A 20,455-nucleotide genomic window follows, 5' to 3' on the forward strand; every position below is an offset into this window, starting at 1 on the left:
CACCCTTTTTGAAAGCTGTGTTCTGCTTGCAGGTAATAAAAATCCTTCTTTTCTTTTTAAACCAGACAGACAGACAGACACAATGTGTTTGGTTGTTTCACTACATGGGTTCAAATGTGTCCTTTCAGAAGAAGTTGAAGTCTTACCTCTGCCCACTCCTCAGTGCTTGAGAATGTGGCTTTATTCAGATGAGGGTTTTTTTTTTTTAGTTGTTTTTTTTTTTTTTTTTAATCTCTTTGAGACAGGGTCTCCCTACTGACCTCAGCCTGGTCTGGAACTCACTTTGTTACACGAGCTGACTTCAAGTTAAAAATTCCTCTTTCCCAAGTGCTGGCATTACAGGTTCCCAACCCTGGCTGAGATTGGGTTTTTGAAGTTGATCAAACTAAGGTAAAGTCATTAGGGCCGATTCCTAGAACCTAGAGACAGATGCAGGGAGGTTGGGGTATGCTGCCACAGTCAAAGAAAGCCAATACATTCCCAGCAAAGCACCTGCAGGTGGGATGCAGGAACGGATTTCAGCTCACGTAGTCCTCAGCACAAGTCCATGTTCGGGAACATCTAGAGTTCAGATTTCTAGCCCATTTTATTTATTTATTTATCTATCTATCTATCTATCTATCTATCTATCTATCTATCTATCTATCTATCTAACTCTATTTTGTGGCGCTGGGCATAGAAACCAATGGTAGACAAGCACTCTACCTCTGAACCATGGTCCCATGCCTTTCATTTTGAACATTTCACATAGATCACCTCATTTAAGCCATCATGTTATCGTTCAATATAGCTACCTATCTCCACATTACAGTTGAGAAAGCTAGGAAACAGAGAGGCTAAATAACTTGCTCAAAGTCACGTGCTAGTGAGAAAACACTTTGTAGATAGTACAGTATGTCATTCGTGTTAAACTATATATTTTTTTCCATTTGAGTCTAGGCTTCCTCTTCTTACGTGACACTTCCTTTCCTGGGCGACAGGGGCCGCTGCTCTGCGCGGGCGCTGACAGGTCTCTCTAGCCCGCTGCGCCGGCTACTCGTTGGTGCCTATAAATGGCTGCGCCGTGCTCAGTGAAGCATCAGTCCGCTACCGCGGGACTCGGGGCTCTGTCAGGGCTGGAAGTGGAGCTGGAGCTGACCGAAGGAGCTGCCGCTGGGCCGGGGTGGAACACAGCTCTGCACCGGGGTCTCAAGGAGGGCTGTGTTGCTGCTGGCTCACTGCGAGCCGTCTTCAGCCTGCGCCGAGGCGCCTTCCCGCCAGGCCGTCTGCCTCTGTCTTCCGCCTCCCTCCATTTCCCCGGAATCTCAGCCCGGCGCGGCTGGACCCTGGCTCTCCTGTGGGTGGGGAAGCCCCAGCCTTTTTTCTGCTTTACTCCTTTCCCCCAGGCTGCCCTTCCAGCCTTCTCTCGCCTTTTTCTGCGGAGTGGGGCTCACCCTTTTCGGTCTTTAGCACAGGCTCCTCACCCCTCCCCTTTAGCCGAGTTCCAGCACCCTGGTGATTTTCCTTAGCCAAAGGTCCTCTCCTTCCTTCCTCCTTTCCCTTGCCTGTGGTCCAGCCTATTCTGGCCCTTCCTCTTTCCTCAGGACGTAGTTTCCCCGATTTCCTTCTCTCAGCCTGAAGTTGTAGATCTTTTGGTTTTCCTCCTTAGTCCCTCCAAAGGTACTTATCCCCTTTTTGCAGTTTGGACTTTCAGATTGTGAATCTCTAGAAAATGAAAATAACTCTCTAAAACATGAACTTTTCCTAGAGACTGCCCCAGTCTCATCCCATCTGCAGACTCCTTGCTACCTATGTCCCAGGTCTTACACGCACTTCACTAAGGGCTGAGGCCTCCTAGGCTGGGGGATCAGTATGATGCTAAGGTGGTCTGGCATCTGGGGACTTTATCCACCTCGGATCTTCCCCTCCTTGCTGGTGGTGGTTGCCTTGGTGGGGCTGCTACCTGTTCTCAGGAGCCACGGCCTCCAGCTCAACCCTACTGCCAGCACCATCAGAGGTTCTGAACCACCCCGGGAACGCTCAATTGGGGATGTCACCACAGCTCCATCAGAGCCTCTCCACCACCCAGATGACCGCAATTTGACCAACTTATACATTGAACACGGCGCTAAGCCAGTTCGAAAGGCCTTTCCAGTCCTGGACATTGACTACTTACATGTACGCACACCCTTCGAGATCTCCCTCTGGATTCTCCTGGCCTGCCTCATGAAGATAGGTAAGTTCCAAGTTCATGATGGTGCTGTTACTGCCCTCACCAGATAGCTGAGCTTTCTTGCTCCACTTCCCACCAGATTCTGCTGCCCAGCATCTGAATGAACCACATCTGCAACATGGGCATCCTCTTTGTTGGCCTGGGAACGGGCGTTATGTATCGGGAGGGAAGGATCGGGAGCCTGGACAGGATTTGAAGACGGATGCTTCTGGTGCTGAACAGTTTCAGTAAAGCGTCCAAGGCTTGGCAGGTCTCCTACAGCTTGGATCGAACCTAGAGAGGAGTCGGGTGCTTAGCTCTGTGTAAGACGGGAATATCTTTTAGCAGGTGGCACTTTCTGCCCTGTCAACAGGAATCAGTACAATTTATTACCTTTATGAGAGGGTGTTTTAGGACTTCGCCCGTCTAAGGATTTTGTATAGAGTAAGGAACTGGGTACAAGACACTTAGGAGTGTGGTAGAACCCAGGGATCACCTGAGTCTTATTTGAGTCTTATTTAACCTTCCCCCCAGAGTGATACCTCTCAGCTTTGCCTGCCAAGGCCAGTCAGAAGCCCCTGAGTCAGGTTCCAGTCTGGAAATGCCAACCGTTATCCAGTTCATAAGAATGGCTACAGCCATTTGGGGGGTGGCAGGAAAAGTGGAGGAGGTTGAGGTTTGGCTCAGGTTTGTACCCGGCTGACTACAGATGGGGGCCACTCGTTGAAGAAGGACATGAAGAAGCTGTTCTCTCTCAAGGGTTGGGGCTCCTGCCCAGCCTGAGCACCCTGTTCTCTGCTGGGTGATTGGTGGAGTTCTCCCAGGATGCATAGCCCAGAGGTCCCCGGAGATCGTGTCCAGGGGGCTTTTCAAGCTACCTTAAGTTTTTCAGTCCACTTTGAGCTAGCTGCGGAAGGCACCTGGACTCTGCTCCCCTCTTTCCTTGAGATTTGGATTTTGAGGAGTTAGAGATTCTGGACAGGAAGCCTTGCAGCTTCTTTCCCAAGGACACCATAGCCAAACTGGTACGAGGCTGGCCCCAAGGCATGCTGCAGGAACTAACCAGTACCTCTGTTTTGATAGATCCAGGAGCTGGCTTCCTGGTACAGGGCTTTGGTGCTGAGGAGGTTACAGGGGCAAAGTTAGGCCATGGAGCCGGGCCATCAGCACCTACATCCTGATGACAGCCAGCTTCCTGGAAAAAAATATCAAGGTCTGCGCAAGGGGAACCGTGTGTAGGGATTCCCACATAAATGCATGACCTTGAACAGCCGAGTGTTTTCCTGAAGGTCTTTTCTGGTGAAATAAGAGTCCAATTGCTGTTTGACTTTATCGATTGACTCATGAAACCTCGTGTCTGTATTTGTTGTAAGAACCCGAAGTGACCATAATATGTCATTTGTCTGTAGGAGACAAGGAAGAGACTTCACAAATGCTGCCTGTAAATTAACACCTCCCCTCAACCCCGTGGTGTCCCAGTACGGGGAGCTGGCACACGCCCTGCAGATCTGTGTCTGCTGGTACTACAGTAGCGTGACCAAAAAAGACCCTACTCCGGGAAGTCCCAACTTTTTTCCTGCAGACCTGATAGCTCTTGTCCTAATGGGTGCAGGCTGGGCCTGACCTGCTTTGATCTGAGTGTGGTGCCTAGGACCCTGGGCTGGGTACCAGAGACAGGGTGCTGGCAAGAATATCAGTCAGGAAACTGAGTTCTCCTCTCTCCTCCACCGCCATGACCTTGACCAATCTTGTCTCCTTAGCCAGAAGATCTTTGTGGTCCTTTCCAGGTCTGGCATTTCCGTTAGTGCTCTGATTCTGGAAACCCTGGTTAAGCGTCTCAAGCTTGGACCTCAGTTTTCCTCCTGTAAAATGGAGAGGCTGAGTCTGATCCCCCATGCAGTCCCAAAGACCCTTGCGTCTGGCTTGGAAAGGCATTTTTCCTGCTTCTGGAAACAGGGGCCAGAGGATAGAGGGAATGCAGACGAAGGTTCTCAAGGTGCTGTGAAAATGGCAGCAGTGAAACCCTGTTCTCCACCTGCACCTTTGAGGTATCGAGTTAAGGTCGGATATGAGGTTGCCGGGTCGAACGCACTGACCACCCACTGGTTCACATTCCCTGAGCCTCAGATTCTTTATCAGAAAACAGGAAGTGCAGGCCGGAGTATAGCTCTGTGGTACAGGACAGGCGCAAAGTCCGAGGTTTAAAAAGTGTGTGTGTAGGGGGTTGGGGATTTAGCTCAGTGGTAGAGCACTTGCCTAGGAAGCGCAAGGCCCTGGGTTCGGTCCCCAGCTCCGGAAAAAAAAAGAACCAAAAAAAAAAAAAAAAGTGTGTGTGTAGAGGGGACTAGTGGCTAGCTGGAGTGCCAACGGTGTGGTGGGGATGCAAATAGTGCATGGAGTTGACCTGCTGCATAGAGGAGGGAGAGCGTGGTGAGGAGCCACCGCTGTTAGTGTTTTAGCCACCTAAGGCAGAGGCAGTCCTACCTCCTATATCCTCGGAGATTGGAGCACTATACTATCCCTTTGCCCTGGACCACCATCCGGTCTCCCTCCCTCCCACCACCCTTCCGTGTGTGTGTGTGTGTGTGTGTGTGTGTGTGTGTGTGTGTGTGTGTGTGTGTGTGTTTTTCTATGTGGTCCAGGCTATCCTATCCTTTCTCTTGAGCTGCCTCCTTTTAGTGGCTGTGGGAAGATACGGAGTGGTGCCTTGATAACAGGCTCAGGGCCTGGGGCAGTGATCTCTGCACTGTCTGCTCTCTGAGAGCTAGAGACTTTATTTCAAGGTCTTGACTGTTTTCTCATCGACCCAGAGAGGGGAAGTGGTTTGGTGGAGCCCCCATCCCACCCGCTGTGGCAGCTTCTGGCCATGTAAGGTGCTCCTCAGCTGAGAACAGAGAGTGCAGCCTGCAGTCTTCCTTCTCATCCAGTTGTGTGCCAGAATCCAAGGAGATTGTGGAGATTGACAAGAGTTAATGTTCTAGAGTAATTGATGCCTGTGGAACTGGGGAGGTGACTTCAGGCAAATCACCTCCCTTCTCCAGACACTGTCTCTCTCTCTTTTTTTTTTTTTTTTTTTGGTTCTTTTTTTCAGAGCTGGGGACCGAACCCAGGGCCTTGCGCTTCCTAGGTAAGCGCTCTACCACTGAGCTAAATCCCCAGCCCCCTGTCTCTCTCTTTTAGTCAAGGATTCCTTCCTTTTTTCGGTGGGAAGAGAATCGGTGGTTTAAGAGGGACTTAAATTATTGGGATAACCAGAGCTGGGCATGTAGCTTCGTTGGTAGAGTGCTTGCCTACCATGCATGAGGCCCTGGGTTTGATTCCATCCACTGCATAAGACAAGTATGGTTGACATCAGTAATCTCACGACTTGGAAGGTAGAGGCAGGAAGATCAGAAGTTCAAGGCTGTCTGGCCTCAGTTACAGAGTGAGTTTGAGGTCAGCCTGAGATACAAGAGGCCCCGTCTCAAGTAAATAATAAATAAATGTATGAATAAATGAATAATTGAGAACTGTCCAGAAACCGTTGGGGTCGGGCCATTCTCCTCCTCCCTCTCGCATGAGTTCTGCTTTGTCCCAGTTCACCTGACTCTAGGGCAGTGCACTGCTTGTTCCCAGGGAGAGTTCTGTAACCCAGCTCACCACTGGCAGCACCCCCTGTTGTTTGCCCATATTTCTGACCTGAAATGCCTGGCAGAGGACAGAAGCCCATAAAGCAGGTATTCATCTTGTCTCTTGATTAGGGACAAAAAAGGCTTCTTTTGTCCCTTACATCTTAGGATATTTTGGTTTTGGTCTTTGCAAGGTATACGCTGCTATTTCTTTCCTAGAACAGGTTTACAGAGGGATAGTTATTTTATTGTTTTCGCTTCTTTCTTCTTTCTTTTCTTTCTTTTTTTTTTAAATGGGACAGGCTTTCCCTGCATAGCTTTTGCTGTCCTGGCACTTGCTCTGTAGACCAGGCTGGCCTCGAACTCAGAGATCTCCCTGCCTCTGCCTCCCAACTGCTGGGACAAAGGCGTGTGTGCCGCCATTGCCTGGAGAGATATAAGGTATTGTTATTGCCCACTTCACATAAGCAGACATGAGTCTGCCTGGTGTTCTTTTAAAGCAAGACCCAAACCTACCTTTTCTACTTCTCAAAAGGAAAGAAACAGCTCAAAGGTCACCTTGAAGCTGTCTTTACACCAGATGCTACTCCAAAGAGAAAAGGATGACCTTTTTCTCCTGGGAAACCAGCTGCCTGACTGGTGGGATGGTACCAGGGAAGTAAGCCAGCGTGTGGGAGAAAGGCCTTAGTGGGGTGTTTCCCGTTGTGCAGGGGCACCTGGAGGGCCTGGGCTGGTCATGTGGCCTGGACTTGATTCGGCTCCTCCTCTGAGGTTCACCTTTCCTCTCACCCCCAGCCAGTCCAGCCCAACACGTGCAGGTCTGCCCTAAGGAAAGCCCCGGGGGACACCTTGGTCTCTGCCCTTGGCGTTCCCTTTTGGTACATTTCTCTGGACGCCTCATGTTATTAGGGAAATGAGGATACTATCTTCACTTTCTGAGTCTGAGGTAGAGATTGATGTGTGTGCGCGTGTGTGCGCTGTGGTGGCTTTTAGAATTCATTAGTTTCCTCTGATCTGTTACTCTGTCTTTGTTGCTATACCAGAAATATCATATATAATCAGTGTGTGAGGTGAAAATGTTTATTTTTGGTTCACAGTTTTCCGGGCTCTGGGCTATGATGAATTACATGGTTCATTGTTTGCCTGCAGATGAGGTGACACACACTTGATGGCAGAAGTGTGTAGTGGAACAGAAGGTGAGGTACTGTCCCCACTTCAAGGACATGCCATTAGACTTAAAGACCTATTAGGCTTCTTAAATTCCCACAACTTCCCAACAGTGCCACAGTGGACCTTTGGGGAATTTTCCAGATCTAGGGTCGTTTTCTTAGCCTCCTTCAGTCTGCAGCAGCTGCTCTCTCCTCTCCTGACCCTTACAGTTTCTCCACAGCTTGGACAGTCTGCCTAGCCTGCCTGGTGTGTGTGTATGTGTGTGTGTGTGTGTGTGTGTGTGTGTGTGTGTGTGTGTGTGTGTTCTGATAATAATTGCCATTTATCGACTATCTACAGAGCAATGTCAGGGACTTTATAAATGTTATTGTACTTAATCCCCACCAAAGTCCTATGAGATAAAGGCTCCCTCTGTTCTGTAGATGAGGAAACAGCTCAGGGATTCTCTTCAGTGTTGCTGAATTGCTGTTGATCTTCTGTTGGTGCCTCCTGGAGGGGTACAGCTGCACTGACTACCTCTCTCATTGCCCTGCTTGGAGTGGTGCCCAGCCGTCCTGCCTCTGCAGTCCACTAGGACTCCATCTGAGGGACGTCTACCTGAGAGAGCTATAGGTGCTCTGTGCCTGGCTTTTGGGCCTGTCCTTAAGAGTCTCTGGCAGACTGAGCCTGTCCTTTGTTCTCTGGTGGTTTCCCACCTGGCACCTCTCTTAGCAGTCTGACAGAGCTTTCTTCTCTCCTGTTGGCTAAGGACATGACCATTGAAAGGGGATTTTCTTTAGCCAGAGGAAGGTGGCTAGCTTTGTGACCGTGACCTCCTGCCCTTGAGGAAGAAAGTAACAGCCTGCTCCGGGTTGCCCTCAGGGCCCTGTGGCATCCTCTAAGGTGTTCTCGGTGATGGGAGCAGGTGGCACAGTTTTCTTTAGCTCTAGAAGCAGAAGTAATAGTTCTTATTAGTGCCATGGTTTGTTTCCAAAGCACTTGCATAGACAAGACTTAACTTTATTTTCTTTTATGGCTTAAGGAAGCTGACTAGGGTTGTGATCTGCCTGAGGTAGGAAAGAACACAATTCCTGGACTGCTAGCCAAGGTCCCCTCTGTCTGCTTTCCTGCCTGGCCAGCACCCTGGGATTCTTTCTGTTTGTTTGTTTGTTTGTTTGTTTTTTAGTTAACAGGGGGTTTTACCATGTAGCCCTGACTGGCCTCAGAGAGGTCTGTGGCCTCTGCCTCCTGAGTGCTTGGGTTAAAGTTGTATATCTCCACACCCAGCCATACTGACTGTTAGTAAAGTTCTAGCTGGGAGTGGTGGTGTAGGCCTTTAACTCCAGCCCTCAGGAGGGAAGCAGAGATTGGCGGATGACTACCTTGTGAGTTCCAGTACAGCCAGACCTTGTCTCAAAAAAGATTCAAAGTGGCGCTTTAAGAGAGAAAATGACTGGACGCATCCACACCTCTCGAGCTAACCTGGATGGTTGTTAAGAGGGACAGTGTCTCTCCTGGGGGAAAGGAGGGCTGTAGGAGCTGGGCGTCCAGAGCTCTGGTCACTCTGCGCAAGGTTTTCGGCCTCCTCCCATGCCCCCGTGTCGCTGTGAAGCGTGACTCTGAAGTCAGAGGGAGGCTTGCCACCCTCACCTCCTAGTGTGTGGAGCAGCAAACCTTTGAAATGAAGTAGGGGTGTTCTTTTTGTCAGCATGTGGGAGGCTCTCCTCCACCCCCCACCCCCCGAAGAGAGAGGAGAGGGGAGAAGTGAATGTCAGTGGGAAACTCGTAAGAAGCAGGTGGGAGTGCAGGATCTGACCTCAGATCTCAGCTTTTCTTTTTCTTTTGATGTGGGGATTGAACCTGGGGCCTTGCCCATGTCCCACCCCAGCTCTGGTCTCCACTGACCCTGTGACTGTAGCTGAGGAAGACCTCTCAGAGCCCATTTCCTGGTGTGTGATATGGTGGTTAATTACACTGGTGGTTGCTTTTAGTTTTATTTTTTAGCTGTTTCTTATTAAACTCCTGGTTGAGAGATGGCTGGGTGCTTGCACACCTAACAGTCCAACGTTGGCGCCTGTGTTTTTATAGCGACGTGTCTTAAGTTCAAGGCCCTTTCAATTTAGAACTTGCATTTTCTCCATCATCCTCTGAACTGCAGCCTTGAGAGCCTTGACTATTCTTCTGTCTTGCTCGGTTTTAAAAAAGGGTTTAGAGAAAACAGACCCAGTCCAAGGTCCACAGTGGAGAAATAGCCATCTAAGAGGTGGTAAATTCATACACACATAGGAGTTACTGGGACTGGGGGCTCAGGGGCCCCAGATGCCCTCTGGGGAGAGCCCTGTACACAACCTGCAGCTGGCCTCCTCCTCCTCCTGTCAGCCCCCCACCTGCTTTTCTTCTGAAGTCTCTCGCTCAGCACAGGCAGGGCCTGGGTTATTCCTGAGTCATCCATCGCCCGCCCGCCCGTGTGGGCTCCTCCTGCAGCTCTAGCTCCCTCTGCAAATGTCTGAGTCAGACAAGTCTCCCCAAGGTTGTCTGCACATGCCACACCGGGCCAAACCGTCTCTTTAGATGCCAATAAACATCAACTGAGACTTTAGGCGGCCTGTGATTATATGTGGGTATTTTTAATCTTATGGGCTAATCTAATTTTAACCAAAGTAAGTTTTAGGTCGGCCTAGATCAGTGGGCTGCCCCTCTTCTCTCTGGAATCATGCTGACTTCATTTCCTTCCCCCAAAAGCTCGTCCAGCATGCAGGACAACTGGTCTTGGTGTTTATCGGACCAGACTGAGCTCTAAGTTGTAACACTGCTTCCCAGGAATGGAGTCCCCTGGACTACCCCAGCAAGGTCCCGTAAATGCATGTCCTCTGGTGTTCGACTGAGGACTAGGATGAGGAGTTCCATTCCTTCCCAGACCTGTGGGAGCCACTTACCTCTCAAACCAGAGTGGCTCCTGTATGAGAGGAGTCTGTCTGAGACCAGCTCACTGAAGGAGGAGGGATGACATCACAGCTTTATATGTGACAGAGCCCAGAAGTTTACCAAAACCAGTTAATAACTAGCACCACTTACTTGCATAGCCCTTGCTGCATGCAGGGTTAAGCTTGGGAAGGCTGTGTCTTTTATGCTGGCTAGCCTGAAGGAAAAGAGGCAAGAAGAGATTACAGCAGTGGTCTGACTGCAGGCTTTTAGCTTGCGGTACTCCAGGCACTAGGAAAAGTAAAGCTGGGCCCTGCTCAGTGGGCGCTTCCAGTCTGTTCAGGACTGGACGAGATGAGACAAGACATAACAGGTGTGGATGTGTCTAAGGGCTGGGCAGACTCCTGACAGAGGGAAAGTTGAAAGGGAGTGGGCAATCCCTCAGGGCTGTGGTGGTAGAGGAGGCTTTGCAAAGAGGTGAGGTGGAACCTGAGTGGAATCTTGGAGTGAATATAAGCGGAGCCACATGCTGTACTAGAAGCTGGTCCCCATGTGGGCGAGCATGGGAGCCCCTTGAAGACAGAACTGTGTGCTAGTTTTTCTTCCCCAGGCCTTCCACCCCTTCCCTCTCTACCTCCCTTCTGGTCTCTCTATCCTTTCTCCTTTGCCCCCCACTCCCTGTGTATTTACATTCTTTTTTTTTTTTCTTTTTTTTTTGGAGCTGGGGACTGAACCCAGGGCCTTGCGCTTGCTAGGCAAGCGCTCTACCACTGAGCTAAATCCCTAACCATGTATTTACATTCTTATCTGGCACAAGGCAAGACCTCTGTAAATATAGGGGCTGAATGTATGCAGGAAGGAGGTGCACATGGCTGACTTCTATGTAGAAATGGGGTCCATACAGAGATCGGGCTAGACTAGAAACCAGGTTGTCCAAAGAGGAGGGGAAAGGGAGTCCCTGGCTCCTTGATGGCAGGCTGAATGGTCAGCTGAACTTTAATGGAAAGTGACACTTTGACATAATGCTTCAGTGTCAGTCAGCACTGAATGATACTGTGGGCGCAGCCTTCTCTGCGTGGCCATGAAACTGGTCTGCAAGGGTGTCTGTTGTGGGCTGGGTAGGGTGTCCCTGGGAGGATCTGCATCTGTTTGGTTCACCTTCTCTGTGTGTGAGTAAAAGTGAGATACCATAACTTCCACAGGGAGCTGCTGAGAGCTCTAATTGAATTAGGCTTTTCCTGAGAAGATTCCTCAAGCCATAAACTGCACTGAATTAATGAGACCGGTGGCCATAAACCACATAAGACAGCATCTTGTTAATTTATGGTCATACCTGAACAGGCTTAGTTATGGCTTCTCTTTGTTTGTATGTGGATTGGGTGTGGACTGGGACAAGATTCTTCCTTCTGCAGCAAATTTATTTTTATATAATTAAATAAATTAAGAACAGCGTAGTAAAATCCAGCAACAGTCTAGGAGGGAGTTAAAGTAAAAAATAAAAGTCCCCCTGCTTAGCTCTCACTCAGTCCCCCAACGTTACTGATGTCAGCTGTATTGCCTATCTTTTCTGGAAACTCTCCGTGCATCTGTGGGCTTATGTGCAACTGAGGCAGATTTAGCTTGCATGAGCCATTTTGTGGTTCTAGGCTATGACCCAAGACTTGACCTCTAGTACCAGCTCTGCCCCTTTCCTTTTTTTTTTTTTTTTTTTCTTTCCTTTTTTTCGGGGCTGGGTACCGAACCCAGGACCTTGCGCTTCCTAGGCAAGTGCTCTACCACTGAGCCAAATCCCCAACCCCATCTCTGCCCCTTTCTTACCCAGGTCATTTTGCTTCCTTGAGCCTTCACTACACTTTCAGTTCCAGTGTAAAAGGCTCCTTTGGGGCGTTCTAATCGGAAAGGACGCCTGCTCAGTTGAGGCCTTGGCAGACTGAAACCCTTGGTGGGTAAAGTCTACAAGGTTCATCCTTTGTGGGTGGGTCAGGGTTTTCCATAGATCTCAGGCTTCAGAACACAGAATTCTCATATATGAGTTCACGCTCATCTCCAGTCCTAAGGTTAGAGCCATAGGTTCCTAGGATTAGGTCAGTCGGTAAGGGAGGAGGCACGGCAGGGGATTGTATGGTGTTGGTTAATGCTGGAACCCAAGGGATGAGAGAAAGAAGCTTCTGAGAGGAGGTCCAGGGAACGCACTCTCAAACTGGGGGGTGAGCAACTGAATATGGTCCTGAAACTTGATAAATTTGGTAACAGTAGGCTTATAAACATAACACCAAAAATTAACTCAAAAGTGAACATGTAATGAGCCCAGGGCATTTCTCCGAACTCTCCGTATTATATTGTGCATCGTCACAAAGAGTCCTGGTTCGGTTCCCAGTGTGCAGCGTGCTCCATTCTGCATGCGCGCAGCCCTGCCACAGAGGTCATCAGCACTGTTGAAACATCTGGGCTCCAACTCTAGGCTACCGTGTCATCCTCTGTAGTGCTGGTGGGTTTCTCGTTTTGAGACACGATTGATGTCCTTGAACTCCTGATCCTCCTGTCATCCATAAGTGGAGGGTTACAAGCGTGTTCTGCCACACCACAGCTAGTGTCTGAGAAGATGGAACCTGGGGCTTCTCTGCCAGGCACATGTGTCAGTTACTTTCTGTTGCTGTGATAAAACACTATGGTCAAAAGTGACATCTGGAGGAGGCTGGAGTTCAATTCTTAGCACCCGTGTGGTGGCTCACTACCATTTATAACTGTTTTATGTGGTTCAGTGCCCTCTTCATATATACAAAAACTGACAAGTAAATAAATCATTAAAAAATGACTTATAAAAAGAAAGTTAGTTTGGCTTCTTGTTCCAGAGGGAAGAATGGCAGCAGGCAGGCAGCTGAAAGATCACACGGAAGTGGGGAGAGGCTTATGAACTCTTTGTCTTGCTTGGTTTTGAGATAGGGTTTCTCTGTATAGCCCTGGCTGTCCTGCAACTTGTTTTATAGACCAGGGTGGCCTCAAACTTGACAGAGATCCATCTGTCTCTGCCTCTAGAGTTCTGAATTTTTTTTTTAAGATTTCTTTATTTTATGTATATGAGTACACTGTAGCTGTCTTCAGACACACCAGAAGAGGGCATCAGATCCCATTACAGATGGTTGTGAGCCACCATGTGGTTGCTGGGAATTGAACTCAGGACCTCTGGAAGAGCAGTCAGTGCTCTTAACCGCTGAGCTATCTCTGCAGCCCTAGACTATGAACTCTTAAAGTCTTCCTCAAATGACATATTCTTTCTCCAAGGCTCCATGTCCTAGCAGTTCCAAAACCTTCCCAAACTTAGCGCCCACTGGGAATCAAGTTTTCAAATGTGGGAACATTTCTCATTCAAGCTATTGTGCTAACTGACCTGCATCCCATCTCCCTCACTTTTTTTAAAAGAAAAAATTTATTTTTATGTTGTTATTTATGTGTTCATGTCTGTATGAGTCTTTGCCACATATATGGGTGTCTGCAGAGGCCAGAAATAGGTTCAGGTCTCTTGGTCCTGGAGTTACAGGCCGCTGTGAGTACCAAATGGGGCTGCTGAGAGCCGAACTCTGGTCCTCTGAAAGAACAGCAGTGCTTTAAACCTCTAAGCCTGCTCTCTGGCCCCATTCCCTGATACGTGTGTTTGTATGCATGCGTGCGTGTGTGTTTGTGTATGAGAGTGAGTGTGTGTGTGTGTGTGTATGAGAGTGTGTGTGTGAGTATGTGTGTGTGTGTGTGAGTGCGTGCGTGCGTGCGTGTGTGTATTTGAGGTATTCTCTGACTGTATATTCCTGGTTGACCTGACACCACCCTGTTGGCCAGGCTAGCTTTGAATTGATGGCAGTCCCCCTGCCTCAGCCTCCCTAGTGCTGAGATTAGTCATGCACCGTACTCAGCTAATTGCAGTGTTTTTACTATATATAAAAACCTTTCTGTCCTCATAGAGATACAATGGTTTAATTATAGAAAACAAAGACAGTATCTCCCTACTGTCGCTCCACAGCACATAAAGTAGTGAGTTAGTCATCCTTGGATCATGTTGTGGTAAACTATTTGATTTTGAAGTTACTGTTTGAGTTGTTGATTTGAATTTTACTTAAAAAAAAAAAATAGAAAACTGTAGTGATTTTTGGCCAGGGATAAGGACAGAATTTACGACAGCTTCTGAAATGACCCTAAACAGCAGGTTATTCTGCCATTTCATACCACAGTTAAAAAACGTTTTATTTATTTAAAAAAAACAATTGAAAGGTCACATTTGTGTGTGTGTGTGTGTGTGTGTGTGTGTGTGTGTGTGTGTGTGGTTGCACACATGGAGGTCAAAGAACAACTGACAAGAATCTACTTTCTGGGGCTGGAGAGATGGCTCAGCGGTTAAGAGCACTGACTGCTCTTCCAGAGGTCCTGAGTTCGATTCCCAGCAACCACATGGTGGCTCACAACCATCTGTCATGGGATCTGATGCCCTTTTCTGGTGTGTCTGACTGTATACTTACATATAATAAATAAATCTTTAAAAAGAAAGCGTCTGCTTTCTTCATCTATCATGGCTCCTGGGGACCGTGTCAGGTTATGAGGTGTGGAGGCAGGTGCTTTCTTGTTCACACCAAGGTATAGCACAAGCTGGCCTTGAACTCATGACCTTGCCTCTGCCTCTTCAGCATAGTCTACTGGTGTGTGCCACCACAGCTGGTGGTGCTGTCCATGTTTATGCATGGCAGCATTCTTAGCATTGATGATTATAAATTAAAGAATTAATCAACTCAGAAAAACATCGAAGATGCTCTACGTTCTGCAGTATCAAATATTCACTGAGAATTGAATTCTTAATCTACAAATTAGCAATTGCTAGACATCTCATTAGTTCGTACATTTGCTTTTATCTTTAATAGTAAAATTACGCGTATAATACTAAGTAATTGTCTTAAAGTAGGTTTGTTTTTAGTCTCTGTGTGAGTCTTTGCCTGCTCTCTGTGCACCACCGTGTGTGCCTGGTGCTGTGGGGGCTGGAAAAGGTCCTCTGGCACTGGAGCTGCAGAGCTGTGAGCCACAGTGTCGTGCTGGGATTGAACCCCAGTCCTTTGGAAGAGCAGCCAGTGCTATTGACTGCTGAACTATCTCTCTAGCCCTCTTAAAATATATTTCTTTATGGTTTATTATCAGTAAGTGTTTTGGGTTTGTATAACTTTAACAGACTATATGTACATAGGGTCACATAAAAATTTCTTCATCAAAAGAGTTACACTGACAAGAGTTTAAGAAGCCTTACTCTAGGGGAGAAGAGAGGTTGGGCTAAGGGAGTCCAGCTAGCCTAGGTGGAAGAATGGACAGAGTAACTCGTTCTGGACTCTGGACAGACCAGGCTGGCCTCGAACTCACAGTCTGCCTGACTCTGCACCTCTGCTGTTTTATCCTTGGACTGTTACGGGGGAGAAGCTCAGTAGTGCCACAGATCCTAAAGGCTAAGCGCTCAAGTCTTATTTTACGGGGGCTTCAGGGGTAAAGGATTGCTTGTCAGGGAGGGTGCCTTGGGCACTGTGCTGTATCGTCCTGAGGTTAGGGGGGTTTCCCTGGCAATTGTGGAACCTGCTCAAATAGGAATGAGCCACGTCAAGAGTGGGCTGTGTCCTGAAAGAAGACAAGAACAAGTGATTCCTTAAGTAGAGAGAAGCTTTTCTATCTATACTGGGAATCAGAGTGATACAACAGGGTTCCCTTGCACTGTGCCTCTCGGGCCGGCCATGTTGCCATGGAGAGCCCAGCTCACACCTGAGGTGTGACTCAGCCCTTTCACTCTCTTCCCTGAAATGTCTGGGATCCAAACTCTCAGACCCAGGAAGAGGAAACGGCCATCACGGAGATGGCAGGCGACAGGATAGCCTCAGAAGATGGGCAGTCAGGAGGTTGCATGCTGTTTCCTAGACAAGGACTCCTGCTCCCTGTTCTCATTTTGCTTCTGGAAGGCGGAAAGAGTCTTCTCACAGTCTGTGGCTCCCAGCCCCAAAGAGAAAGGAAGACATTTTGATGTAGTCCCCTCACTACCCACTTGAGGCCAGGGAGGATTGGCCTTGGGCCACGAGTGAATGAGTGCTAGAGTCAGGGCTCCTTCCTGCTCTTGTAGCTAACACAAGGCTCTCTGGCAGTAGGTCAGGAGGAGGAACTGTGGTCTATGTCTGGATGTAATAAGCATCGACAGACTTATTTTTCCAGGGGATATGTCAAGCCTAGGAAAGGCAGTGAATTGCTGTGGTGGTAGTTATTAGAGATCAGGAAACTTGGGTATTGGCCACCTGCTTCTTACGATAGAAGTTTTCTGTGCTGACCTGGAGGCCTTCGTCCTTACTCATTGAGTCTTTTAGATCTTGTAGTAAACCACATGCCAGTGTTGAGCTGACAGATTCTGAGTTTGAGGCCAGCCTGGGTTACACCAGAGAGTCCAGAACAGGTTCTGTCCAACCTTCACCTTTTTGCAGCATTTTTTTTTTTTTTATCAAAAACAAGATCCTATCTCCTGCGCTCTGGGTCAGGCCCAGAGGAATCCAGATGTTGTGCTAGGTAGGCAGGATGCCCGCATGGGGCAAGAGCCAGTTTATATATCCAAGCAAGTCCAAGACTGAGCTTACAGCTAGAAGGGGAAAGGGAAAGGGAGCAGGCGTCCACCCACCCTTCCTGAGTCTGCCCACCTCGCTGTCTAGAGATGCAAAGCCACTGTGAGTGAGGATCAAGAGGCTCTGAGCTAGGCCCTGGAAGATAGCTAGGGTGAACATGAAACGCTGACAGACGGCCTTGCTGGGCATCGCTGGAAGCCGCTACCTGAGGCAGAAACTCGAGGTTCCTGAGGAGCTCTCCAAGCAGTTTCCCATGGAATACAGTCGTGGTGATTAGGAACACAGGCCTTGCCACCCAATTTCACATCCCAGCCCTAGTGGATAACTGTGCCAGGGCCTTGAATGAGTAAGTCACCCTTACTGAGACTCAGTAATCATCTGTAACAGTTTGACATCTGACTGCCAGGGGGATACTGGAGCAGACCTGCTTGTACAGTTTGACACATTTAGAAGAGAGTGAACAGCGACTTCTAGGATCAGGAGAAAGAGGAATGCTGGCTGATATCCCTTGCCACAGAGCAGCCACTCAGCAAGAGTTCCGGTGTCCTGCTGTGTCCAGTGGTACTGAGCACTTGGATGGAAGATGCTGGCCCTTCGATGAATGCACGCATTCCCCACAGTGTGTGAGTGTGTGTGTGTGTGTGTGAGTGTGTGTGTGAGTGTGTGTGAGTGAGTGTGAGTGTGTGTGAGTGTGTGAGTGTGTGTGAGTGTGTGTGAGTGTGTGAGAGTGTGTGTGAGTGTGTGAGTGTGTGTGAGAGTGTGTGTGTGAGTGTGTGTGAGTGTGTGTGAGTGTGTGTGTGTGTGTGTGTTGGGGGTTGAACCCAGAGCTGCTTCTAGGATAAGCTTGAGTTCTCCTACCCAAGACATTTAATGAGGAAAGCTTGATGTTAGCTGGCAAATGAGTCTGTGGCTATAAAAACACTCGGTTTTACAGAACAGTTATTTTTGTTTGGGTGTTTTGTTTTTCTCAGACAGGATTTTGCCGTGTTTCTTGTTAGTCTGGAACTCACTGTGCTTCCCAGCTGGCCTGGGACTTGTTATCCTCTCAAGTGCTGAAATTATAGGTATGAACCACCATACTCATTTCAGATAATATTGTATGTCTATGCTGTGTGTGTGTGTGTGTGTGTGTGTGTGTGTGTGCACATGTGCGCATGTGTGAAGGGCAGGGACCGATGTTCAATGTTCAATGTCCTCTTCAGTTGCTCTCTATCTTATTTTTTGAGGCAAGATCCTTCCAGAGCTGACATTACAGACATGGACCACCATGCCTGGCTTTTTACATGGGTACTTCCCGTCCCTCTTCTCCCCTTCCCTCCCCTGCCTCCCCTTCCCTCCCCTCCCCTCTTCTTTCCTCCCCTCCCTTCCCTTTTTCCCCTGTGAGTTCAAGGCCAGACTGGGCTACATAGTGAATTGTAGGACAGCATCAAACACTGTGTAGCCAAGAATGATCTGGAGTTGCCTCCCCTCCTAGGTGCTGAGATTATAGGTGTGCCCTGCCACACCTAGTTTTTATGGTACTAGAGATGGAACCCGGGGCCATATACTTACAGCCAAGCATTCTGTCAACTGAGTTATAGCCTTAGCCCAGGAGATCATAGTTTTTAACATCCCGGCTATGAGTGTAAGGTGTGTTGTGCCAGTGTTAAGGGCAGAAAGTTTTGCCCCTTTCAGCTTAATTGCCACAGCTACACTTTAACTTCCTAGGTGAAAAGGGTGGTGTCTGAGCGCCCTGTGCATACTGAGCATATTGGGAGCTGCTACTGCTCCTGCCACACTAGAAGAGGATGCCATTAGGTATATGACTTTAGGGCATGGGGCAGGCCTGACTGGGGTCAGTACTCAGGGCAGATAGACGTGCGGACGAGAGAATGAACTGAATTTGGTTTTGAGTCAGGAATGCAGGGATGGCAAGAGTTGATCTCTGCTGAGAACTGTTTGCTAAAGATGGAAAGTTGAGTAAGTATAGCCACAAGGGAGAAGCAGAATGTAAACAGGCACATGGGGTCTACTGTGAATACTGCTGGGCGGGGCCCACAGAGGCTTGGGGTGGTGTGTGTGTGAGAGTGTATGTGTGAGTGTGTGTGTGAATGTGAGGGTGCATGTGTGTGTATGTGTGAGTGTGTATGTGTGTGTATGTGTATAAGTGTGTGTGAGTGTGTGTTTATATGTGTGTGTATGAGAGTGTGAATGTGTGTGTATGTGTGTGTATGTCTGTGTGTGAGTGAGTGTGTGTATGTGTGTGAGTGTGTGAGTATGTGAGTGAGTGTGTATGTATGTGTGAGTGTGTATGTGTGTGAGTGTGTATGAGTGTGTGTATGTGTGTGTGAGTGTGTGTGTGAGTATGTGAGTGAGTATATGTATGTGTGTGTGTATGTGTGTGAGTATGTGTGTATGAGTGTATGTGTGAGTGAGAGTGTGTGTGGAGTGTATGTGTGTGTGTATGAGAGTATGTGAGTGAGTGTGTCTGTATGTGTGAGTGTGTGTGAGTGTGTATGAGTGTCTGTGTATGTGTGTGTGAGTGTATGTGTGTGTGTGAGTGTATGTGTGTGTGTGAGAGTATGTGAGTATATGTGTGTGTATGTGTGTGTGAGCGTGAGTGTGTGTATGAGTGTATGAGTATGAGTGTGTGTATGAGTGTATGTGTGAGTGAGTGTGTGTATGAGTGTATGAGTATGAGTGTATGTGTGAGTGAGTGTGTGTGTGTGTGAGTGTGTATTGGAAGGGGCAATTCACTTTTCAGAGTGTTGGCCTGGGTCCTAAAGGCGAAGCGTTAGTTTGCTTGCTTACCCGAGGGAGAATGGGAGGAAAGCACAGCGGTGACGCAGAGCCAGAAGTGATGTGACTGCCATTTGCTCAAAAAAGCACTGCCACTGAAACAGGCTCTAGCCCTGTGCCCAGCCGCCCTTGAGCTCTTGGCAACCTCCTGCCTCACCCTACTGACTGCCGTGTTTGTGAGTGAGCCACCAGCCCAGACTGCCCTTTGCTTTTGAAACAGTTAGGACAATGCCAACCCTTGCACCCAACAGCCTCTCCTCACTTCCCTGCTTAGCCACCGGGGGAAGCAGGTGTCCTCAGCTTTTGTTGGGGCTGCCGAGAGTCTATGATGTGTGTGTGGCCTTGGACCAGGCTAGGAAGCTGCCTTGACTGATCTTGCCAGTTCCTGGTCTGGTGCTGAGGATTCCACGTAGTGCATGGTTGTCCATGTTCATGGTGACCCTGAGCAGAGCAAGCTGCATTACTTGTCATTAGCCAGCTTATAACTATCTCAGAAAATGGACACTGGGTAACTTAGCGCTTAGGGGTTGCTGTGCTGCTGTTCAACCCATGGGAAGCCTCTAGAGAAGGGAGAGATGTGGCCAGGAAGCCCAGTGAGCAGATCCCATAGCAAAGAGGCCTCAACTCAGGAGAGGCCTGGGACACTGTCCAAGACTGAGCAGCTGGCCTGAGTAGCCACCCAAGAAGACACCCAGCTAGCTGAAGGAATCTGCGTTGGCGTAGTGGAAGTGACATTATTAGGCTGGTCGGGTGATACTGGGCTGCTCAGCAGCTAGAGCTCTAGGCAGAGGGGCTGGGGCCTAGGCCACGGGCTGCTCCTCCCTCCCTCCCTCCATACTCTCTCCATGCCTGAGCATCCTGTGGTGACTCTGGCCCCAGTGCTGACTGAACTGATGTGAGCACAGGGCATCAAGGAGCTTGTAGAATGTAAACCAGAGCATGGTGTTCCCTGCTGAAGATCTTTGTAATGCTTCCTTTTGAACTTGAGACATAATCTAAGAGCTGGAGCCTGTACCACTCAGTGCCGTGCCCCACTCCCCTTGCCAGCCCATTTTCCCTGAGACTGCAGCGTCTGCTTGTCCCCTGCCATGGACATTGTCTGAACACTGCCTCACACTAGCACGTGCCTTCAGGCCTCAAGTCACATGTCTCCAGAGTGGCCTCCTGACCACCAAGGCTAGTTAGTGTCA

General features: G+C 48.8%; 1 protein-coding gene across 3 annotated transcripts in view; it reads left to right on the top strand.

The window, feature by feature from the left end:
- Nucleotides 1-217: 217 nt before the first annotated feature.
- Slc9a1 (solute carrier family 9 member A1) overlaps nt 218-20,455 on the top strand; it is a 54,114-nt gene continuing 33,876 nt past the window's right edge. For 2 of the 3 annotated variants that reach the window (XR_005504368.2, XM_063287163.1), the window contains exon 1: nt 218-2,215. Coding sequence is in view for 2 of the 3 variants with exons in the window: in XM_063287163.1 (XP_063143233.1) it covers nt 1,852-2,215 (364 nt within the window). In the remaining variant the exon portion in view is untranslated. The remainder of the gene's footprint in view (nt 2,216-20,455) is intronic. The other variant, NM_012652.2, reaches the window with a different exon arrangement.

The sequence above is a fragment of the Rattus norvegicus genome, chromosome 5 (genome assembly GCF_036323735.1).
Source record: "Rattus norvegicus strain BN/NHsdMcwi chromosome 5, GRCr8, whole genome shotgun sequence".
Classification (NCBI taxonomy): Eukaryota; Metazoa; Chordata; class Mammalia; order Rodentia; family Muridae; genus Rattus; species Rattus norvegicus.